General features: G+C 59.2%; 1 protein-coding gene across 4 annotated transcripts in view; it reads left to right on the forward strand.

Moving 5' to 3' along the window:
* MICAL3 (microtubule associated monooxygenase, calponin and LIM domain containing 3) overlaps positions 1 to 4,742 on the forward strand; it is a 141,716-nt gene extending 136,974 nt beyond the window's left edge. For all 4 annotated transcript variants that reach the window (XM_061124604.1, XM_061124605.1, XM_061124606.1 and 1 more), the window contains 3 exons: positions 1,880 to 1,979; positions 2,132 to 2,205; positions 2,299 to 4,742. In XM_061124604.1, the coding sequence (XP_060980587.1) occupies positions 1,880 to 1,979; positions 2,132 to 2,205; positions 2,299 to 2,483 (359 nt within the window). In that variant the 3' untranslated portion in view covers positions 2,484 to 4,742. The remainder of the gene's footprint in view (positions 1 to 1,879; positions 1,980 to 2,131; positions 2,206 to 2,298) is intronic.
* The last annotated feature ends 4,493 nt before the right edge of the window (positions 4,743 to 9,235 follow it).

Below are 9,235 nucleotides of genomic sequence, written 5' to 3' on the forward strand. Positions count from 1 at the left end.
CCTTCTGCCCTTGCTGTGTCCAGGAAGGTAACGTAACCCCCACCTCCTCCCCGCGGCCTCTCAGGGGCGTAGCGACACTAGTCAAGCAGGGACCCGAAGCCCAGCTCTTTCTCTTCTTCCTCTGACACCTGGTAGCCCTGTTACAAACCCCTGAGTATGTGGCAGTCCCTCACAAGGTACAGTATCCCTTCGACTGTCTTGGGGGGACTGGGGAGTGGGGTGAAGCCAGGGAGCAGGTCCAGCCCTCGGGCCGCTCAGGCTGCAGTGACCGCAGTTCCAGGTCACCGCTCATGGTCGGGCCCTTCCGCCTCACATCCCGGGACGCGGGCAGTGATTTGTGCTGGTGGAGTCGAGGAATACTGTCCTTACCAAGGCTGGTCTACGCAGATGCCCCGTTCTTTCCAGACAAGCACTGAAAGCAGACTTCTTTCCCTGTGTCTTGCTGAGTGTGTGTGTTAACTCTGTCTGGTTTGCAGTCTGTTGTGGTGGTGATTGTCATTGACCGCATGCGGGCGGGGCCGGGGAGTGTGGCTCCTGCTAACCCGCTAACCTTCCTCTTCCCTCCCCGGCGCTCGCTCCCCGCTGACCGCCACCAGCCACGTCCATCTCGGCCGTCCCTCTGGAGCTGGCTTGAGCAGTGAGGGAGGCGTCCCGGCACCCCGGGATCACCCTCCACACTCTGTGGGTGCCCCATGCAGAGCCGCTCAAGAAGGAATGGGCACAGCTGGACGGGGCTGCTTTCGAAGCCAAAGAGTTGAGTTGCCCGGTGGGCAGGGAGAGCTGGCCCAGCACTCAGCTCGTGCTGCACAGCGGCCAGGGCCCAGGGCAGTGCAGTGCAGACGTGCCCTGTCCTCTGGGTTTGATCTTCCTGGGAGAGGACTTCCGACCCATGCCCCCAAAGCTCTGAGAGATCTCTTAGCTCAGCTGTGAGCAGACTTCAGGGCCCATGAGCACGTGGTGTCCTTGGGAGAGGTACCAGCTGTGCTCACGTGCAGTTCCCTAGGAAGACAGCCCCCAGCTTCCCTGAGACTGAGGGCGGCTTGTAATCCGAAAACAGCCAAGAGCCACCAGTCTGGTTTAGGCACCTGGGCGGGACCCACCACAGCCGTGGGCTTCCTGGTGTCCCCTCCGTGGTATGGCTTCTTGGAAGGCTCTTCTTTCTCTCCCCCTGCCGCAGCTGAGCCTGAAGGGGGTCAGGCCACTGCTGGTAGATACCGAGGTGTCGGCCAAGGGGGTGCGGGCATCTGAGTGTGGGCAGCAGGGGCCCCGGAAGCTGCAGCTGGGCTTGGGTCCGAGGGGGGAACCTGCAGTCTCCCTGCCCTGGGAGAGACCCCCACGCCTCCTGGGGCTGTGCTGCCATGCAGGGGTTGTGGGGAGCACTTGTCAGGAGCCCGAGGGGCCACAAGATTGAGAGAGGCACCTCCCTGGTCAGGATGTCAGAAACGAGGCAGCCTAGGGTCAGCGGCCACAGCGAAATGCTGGCCCCCTCACTCAAGGGTCCCGGAAAGCAAGGGCAAGTGTGCTTCTAGCCTGCCATCTGCCTCTTCATTAGACTGGTCCCCTCAAAGCAGACCTAGGACCCAGCAAGTCCCAAATACATGCGAAATGAATGGAAAAGAAAAGGAGGGCAGAGCACTGAGAACCTCCCCAGAGAAAGCAAGCGGTCCAGCAGGAGGGGCCAGGCGAGCCACTGGGGGGTGAGGGCCGGCCGACGGGGACAGAGGAAGGCGCAGGCTGCCCTGGGGGGGCGTGGTGCCCTCGTGGCCCAAGACACACGGCCTGGCCTGGGCACAGCAGGCAGCCCTCCACATTTGTCCCCGTGTGACAGTCCTTGGCGGGAGATGGCGGCACTGTGGCCTGACATGCCCTCTCTCGGCAGGCATGGGCAAGAAGGATGACCCCAAGCTGATGCAGGAGTGGTTCAAGCTGGTGCAGGAGAAGAACGCCATGGTGCGCTACGAGTCGGAGCTGATGATCTTGTGAGTTCCCTGGGCAGGGGTGGAAGGGGGCATGGGCCCAGGGCCTGTTGCAGCAGAAGCATAGCCCCTCCTAGTGTGGGGGATGAGGGCTGTGCCACACCCACCAGTCACCTCCTTGTTTCCCTTTCCCCCCATACCCCCGGAAACCCCAGTGCTCGGGAGCTGGAGCTGGAGGACCGGCAGAGCCGGCTGCAGCAGGAGCTCCGCGAGCGGATGGCAGTGGAAGGTAGGCGGGGTGAGGCAGGGCGGGCACGGGGGCGGTTGGGGCAGGCTCCCTGCCTCCGCCCTGCAGGGGACTCACCTGTGTGGTTCTGCCCAGACCACCTGAAGACGGAGGAGGAGTTGGCAGAGGAGAAGAGGATCCTGAACGAGATGCTGGAGGTGGTGGAGCAGAGAGATGCCCTGGTGGCCCTGCTGGAGGAACAGCGGTTGCGGGAGAAGGAGGAGGACAAGGACCTGGAGGCCGCCATGCTGTCCAAGGGCTTCAGCCTGCACTGGTCCTGAGCACCCGCCCAAGCCTGGCTGGTCTGTGCACTGCCTGAGCCGGGCTGCTTCTCCCAGATCCCCCTCCCGGACCCCAGGTCTGAGTGGGCCTGGCGCCTCCGGGGAGTTTGCACTCAGGTCCACGTGGCTCTGAGAAGGGTTCAGGCACCTGAGCTATGGGGAGCCCTGGGTGAAGCTGGTTGTCCAACGGCTCAGCCTCCTTGGAGGAAGCCCCCTGCCCGCCCACTCCAGAGCGCGAGAGTGTAGGGGCGTGCCCAGGAAAGGTGTCTGGGAGGACGCAGTGACCACGCTTCCCTGGCACCATGCAGAAGTGGATGAGAAGCCCAGCCCACACCCCAGGCCTCTCCTGGCTGTGCCCTGCGGCTGCTGCATTTGCTTTTAATTCACAACACTGGAAAATACTGACTGGGGTCAGGCAGGGCCCCGAGTTCTGGCCCCGCCAGCAGGCTGGCCTTGTCATGGACGCCTCATGGCGGGTGGGAGGCTGTCCTCCATGCCTGGTTCCTGTGCTTGCACCAAACAAGGCTGACAGCCTGGGAGATGCAGCCTCTGCGGACCCTCTTTGTCAATTAACTTATTTTTTTATACTTGAAGAGAAGCAGCTTCACTTTTGTATCTTTACTGGGACCCTGATGCCCTGGCACCCGGGTCGGGGTGTGGACCTGGGTCCCATCTGACTGTGCTGCCCTCCATTCATCACCCCCTTCTTCCTGGGGCTGACCGGAGCCCTCCTGTCAGAGAGACCCTGTGTGGGCCCCAATGCGCTGCTCCCATCCCTTGTGCCTGGCCCCAGGTGTCCACGTCTGCACCGCTTACTCATCAAGAATGTACTTGAGCTGCTGGAGGCCAGGCCGCGGGCCAGGTACCGCTCAGAATCCTCCCTGTTGAAATCCCGGGTCCATGGGACCTGTGTTTTTCTCCGTTTTGGAGCCAAGGTCTCATCTCCCACGTTGACTGAAGACGGTTTAGGCCGTGGCACCAGCGTGAGGGACCCTGCTTGGTGAGGCCCGGACCCAGCAACCGGAGCTGCGGTGACAGCACGCAGACAGAACTCTGGTCGGGAAGTCACACACACACACACACACACAAACACACACACGGCAGCTTCTGCCCAGCCCCCTGCTCACGCCTCTTCATGGGGAGGCACTCTCGGGCCGTGGTTCAGCCAGAGGCTGACCGTGTCCAGCTCCCAGAATCTGCAGTGGCCGTACCCGTCTGCAGAGGAGCTCGGTCCGTGCCAGGCCGGTCCCGAGACCCTCCAGCCCGCCTGGTGGAGCAGGACCACACGCTGGAAAGGGAGGCTGTAGGGGCAGGATGAGGGGCATCCATACCAGCCTCGGAACGTCCTTGGGGAACCACATCGTGCCTCAACTTGAACACATTCATTCTCACTGCAAAGGAGCAGAGAACTGTCTTCTTGAGTCTGTCCCAAAGCTGTCGTCTGTCACCCCCTGGAATCCAGGGGGCTCGTGGCTCTGACCCTCACTTCCTGCTTATTGAGGCAGAGCCTCTATTTCTGTTCTCCTTTCTTAACAGGGGAGCAGAGGGTGTTCTAGATTCCATCTTTAAACCCCAGCCTTCCGATAAAACTGGGCTTGGGACAGGATTCATCGCCTGTGTGGCCTTTGCCAACCCTTCCCACCCACCACCTGGTGCACCGTGACTGCCAGGCCCGACTGCGAGCCCGTCCACCCAGGACGAGGACGCGTTTATGAAGTAGCCAGAAGGGACGCGGCACTGCCCCGCGGAAGCGCACCGTGCCTGCTGACAAGAGGAAGGCCTGGAGCTGCAGAGAAGCTCAGAAATGCTCCCCAGCTCCCTTCCGCGGTGCTGCGACTTCAGGTTCCAGTAGAGCACTTTTTCTGAACGCTCCATTTCATAACCACTAGTGTGCAGGTTGTCGTAGTGCCTGCTGACAGGCTGCTGCAGTTTCCAGCTCTGGGGATGCACAGCTCCTGTCACGTCCCCACGCGGGCAGGGCCGCAGGAAGTCTCCCTCTGCAGCGCTGGGTGTGAGTGAGCCCACGCCACAGCCGAGGGCTCAGCCTGCTCAGATGGCGTCTTCCAGTCTTCGCCCCAGGAGCCATCCTCCAGCTGCCCTGACCAGCAATGAGAGGCTATTCCCGATCTTTTCAAAGAGCAGGATTTTTTTCAGTAGGGCAGAAAGTGGAGTTTACAGAAAACAACTTTAGAGGTGGAAACAACTGACCTACAAAGGGGAATGGGCCATTTTATGCGCAATAAAAGTTTCTAAAAGAAACGCAGAGTGTATGTCTTAACTCACTCTCCTGAAGTTGATAGGACCCTGGGCACCACCCTTCAGGGGTGGTGTCCACACATGGCAGCGTGCCTGTGGGTTTGAAGAGTGTACTTTTGTGCCTTTTCAGCCAGCTTTATTTTTGTTCATATTATTCTGTCTCAGTCGCCCACCGAAACCACTTGAGCAGGTATGTGGAGTGACCAGGGGGTACGAGGCTGCCCTTCAGAGCGGGGCCAGCAGAGTGTCCTCCTTGTCAGGGTGACCCTGAGGCCCGCAACCTGGTGCCAGGAGGGTCTGCAGCCTCCAGGCCTAAGTCGGTGAGATGTGTTGACCTCCCCAAGTGCATTCGGGGTGCAGGGGCTGAGAGAGGCCTGACGTCCTGGCCCCTGTGAGCTCCTTGGTGTGCTGACCACAGGGGTATGGCACCTCCTTCATCCCAGAGCAGATCCCCAGGGCACAGGCTGCCCTTGGCAGTGGCAGTGGGTGGGCCAGCACTGAGCAAGGCAGCTACTTCCCGGAGCCTCTGGCACCATGTGGGCATCGGCAGAAAAGAGTCAGAGCGTGACCTGACGTTCTGGGCAGGAGGTGTGGGTCGGGCTGGTGCCTGCAGGGGAGGGGCCGTGCTGACCCCTTTTGGTTCCTCAGGGCCCTTGATTAGAGCTGGAGACGGGCAGGGTTGGCTGCGGTTCACAGGTGCCCATGTGGCAGCAGGTGGTGGTGGCTTCAGGCTGACAGCAGAGGGCAAGCCGCCTGGAGCTGCTACCGTTCCTTGTGAGGACCCACCTCATCTGTGGCTCCGAGTCTATCCAGAGCCTGGTGGCCATGGCCCTGTCATAGGAGCTGCAGTGGGAAGTGGGAAGCACACACAGGCTGTCTCTCTGATCAAAAGACTCTCCCCGTGGGACGCTCAGTGAGGAGGCAGGAAGCCATCCGTCCTGGTAGCTGGGCCAGGGCAGGACACACGGGCCTCCAGCATGGCTCCCAGACAGCCTGTGGCTGCGGGCTTGGCAGGTGGCGTTTGGTGGCATCCCCACCTCCCATGTCCCCTCCCCGAGGTGGCCTGGCAGCTGGGACTTCATCTGGCAGTGGAACTCCAGATGCTGTGGATCTGAGGGGCCACCTGCTCGCAGAAAGACGCAGAGGGAGACAACGGCCGGCGCACACACCACCCCGTCCCCACGCTGCCTCTCAGAGCCGGGTGCTGGTTCTGGGGTGGGACCGGGCTGTATGGGATCCAAGCCAAGGGCCTTACCCCAGCAGTGCATGGCCTGATTCCTGGAGACTAGTTCCCAAAGGCCCCAAAGGGCTGAGGCGCCTGCATCTTGCATATGCCTCACCTGGCATGACTTGACGTTCTCCTCGGAAGGTTGGAGACCCAGGAGGACAGAGGAGCTGGTCCCTCCAGCCCAGGGCTACCTCACGCAGTCTGCCGAGCCCACAGAGTTGCAGTTTACTTGTGATGATTTTAAATGCGGGCCCAAATCTCTGTTTCATCCCAGGAACTTAGTTTACTGCTCTGCAGAGACAGCATCTCGGGACGTTCCGAGGGGCCACCACCAGGAGAGCATGAGGCTGGATGATGCTAGGCCTTACACAGTCAGCTGGAGGGGACCTCCCAGAAGGCCTCCATCCCTGTTCCTGGAAGTTCCGGAGAGTAGCCTGGACTGCCAGGTTTTCCGGTGGAGAGATGTCTGGAAAAAGCCTCCAGAAGAGCCAAGTGTCTTCACCCTCCTAGGGAGGGTTGCAGAGGTAAACAAGGATGAGACCTGTTGGTGGTGACCATGTCCTTGGCGGGAAGGAGGGGGAGCAGGGAGGAAGTGGCAGGGCTAAAGTCAGGTGCTATTTCTCCTCTGTGTGGAAGAGGATCTCTTTCCCACTTATAAGCAGATGCACACCCTCAGGGCAGGACTCCCCCATTAAAACCCCTGCAGGCCCCCCAACTAGTGGGCATCCAATGGGGCCAGGCTGCCATGTCTCAACAACCCCCAGCGTCCCCGCCCCCAACAACCTCCACTCCCTCCTCTGCTGCAGGTCTGGAAGGAGTGGTCAGTAGAACAGGGCCTTCTGCCCCAAGCTCTTTGTCCAGGCTGAGGACAGCCGCTCCTCCAGCATCTCCCAGGGGCCCTGGGGTGGGGTGGTGGGAGGAAGCTCACCTCTGCTGCTGGAGAAGCTGGGTGGGAGGGTGAGGGATGAAAGACTTGTCGGAACAACTAGGAGCCCGCTGGTGTCACCTGGGCTCTTCCCTGGAGTAGATTCTGACCACAGCCAGGCCACGGGGCCCAGAGGGTCCCTGTGGAATTTTCTCAGGCACCAGGCAGTCCTGTGGAAGTGACTCTGCCCTGGTTCCCGGGGTGGAGGCCTCCCTGGTTAATGTTGGTTGTTGGCTGGAGCTTTGCCCGCTCCAGGGCCGGCAGCTCTCCTCCCCCTCTCCACCGGCAGGATTTGCACTACCGTCCTCTCTCCTGACTCTGCTGCCTGTCCTTCAAGGTCCAGAACCTCGACTGTCTTGGTGGGAAAGCACCTTGGAGGTTGGGAGCTGGTCCACCCCTGCCCAGGCCTAGACCTTTCTCCATGGATGGGGTGGTGGCCCCTTCCAATCAGCCACTCGCCCTCTGCCTCCACACCCTGGCCTCCCACAGTGGCCCCTCGGAGTGGGGCAGGGAGCACAGAGGAGGACCCTGCAGGGCCCTGGTGCCAGAAAGTGCTCTCCCAGCCTCTGCTGGTCTGGTTGACGGTCTAGAGCTGAGAGGGCCCAACCCGCAGGAACTGACTGTCAGTCCCGATCCCTGCAGTGAAGCGCTGGAGTAGCCGGGATGGAGGAAGGCTTGACCCCACAGATTAGGAGTCAGCTGGGTGCCAGGTGGGAGGAAGTGGTGTCTGGGAGCCCTAGAGGCAGGACAGGGGCATCTTGGGAGGGGCATCTAGGGAGGGGCATCCAGGGGTGGGGCATGAGCTCAGCTGCTGCCTAGAGCCCCCACCCCAAAGGGATTTGTTTTCGGGAAGTCAGGCCTCACTTCCTAGGTTTCAAGGGACACGAGCCCATCAAAACAGCAGCAACAGTATGCACGGCCCCTCAGAGTCCCAAACTCAGCCCTGCAGGCTCCCAGGGCCCTTGGCTTGTCCTTCCAGCCCAGGCTCTGTGGTGGAAGCAGCTCAGGAGGAAGGTAGGAGACGTCCCTGTGCCCCTTTCCTCTTCCTGCCCCTTCAGAACCCAGCACCCTCTGCCTGGATCACCTTCCAACCCCTTACTTCTGACTCCTGGCCACCCAAACAACAGCTTGATATTTGTACACATTACAAATTGATCACCAGTTGGTCTAGTTAACATCCATCACCTCACATACTGAAATTTTTTTTTCCTCTGGATGAAAACCTGTAAGGTCTACTCTCTCAGCAACTTTCATGTACACAACACAGCAGTGTTAACCAGTCCCCGGGCAGAATATTTCATTCCCGGGACGTATTGGTTTTAAAACTGGAAGTTTGGGTCTTTCGACCCCCTTCACCATACCACCCACACCTGACCCCTGCCTCTGGGAACCACCAGTCTGTTTTCTGTATCTGTGAGTTTAGGTGTTTTTAGATTCCACATGTAAGTGAGATCACACAGCATTTGTTTTTCTGCCTTATCTCACTAAGCATAATGCCCTCACAGTCCATCTACATTCTTGCAAAGAGCAGGAACTCCCATTTATGGCTGAACAGTATTCCATTTCAGTTCAGTTCAGCCGCTCATATATATATACACATAAACACACACACACCCACACACACATCTTCGTTACTGGTTTATCAGCCCTCGGACACTGAGGTTGTCCCTGTGCCTTGGTTGTTGTAAATAATGCTACAGTGAATGTAGAGGTACAGAGTGCTCTTCAAGATAGTGATTTCATTGTTTTGGATAAATACCCAGATGCAGAATTGCTAGATCATATAGTAGTTCTGTTCTTAATTTTTTGAGGAATTTCCATATGTCTGCACCAATTTACATTCCCCGCATCAGTACACAAGGGTTAGTACACTTTTTTGAAAGTGAAGTCACAGTCAGAGGCCTGGATAAGGAGGCCGAGAGGCATGTCGTCCGTCCGTCACTCAGGTGAGTGAGAGCTGGTGCTGAGGCTGGGACGACTGGTTGTATGCACTGGTTAGAAGTTATATTCCTCTTGACAAAACTGCAGTGAGAGCCCGGGAGCAGCTTTTAGGGAACATGATTGGGCCAGGCTGGGCCCCGTGGCGTACTGGCAATGCATTTGTGGTCCTAGAATGCAGCGGAGGTGGGGGTTGGGGATGGCTGATGTCAGGAGATCAGTCCTGGGTGTTCATTGGAAGGACTGATATTGAAGCTGAAACTCCAATACTTTGGCCACCTCATGCGAAGAGTTGACTCATTGGAAAAGACCCTGATGCTGGGAGGGATTGGGGGTGGGAGGAGAAGGGGACGACAGAGGATGAGATGGTTGGATGGCATCACTGACTCGATGGGCATGAGTTTG

The sequence above is a fragment of the Dama dama genome, chromosome 22 (assembly GCF_033118175.1).
Source record: "Dama dama isolate Ldn47 chromosome 22, ASM3311817v1, whole genome shotgun sequence".
Lineage (NCBI taxonomy): Eukaryota > Metazoa > Chordata > Mammalia > Artiodactyla > Cervidae > Dama > Dama dama.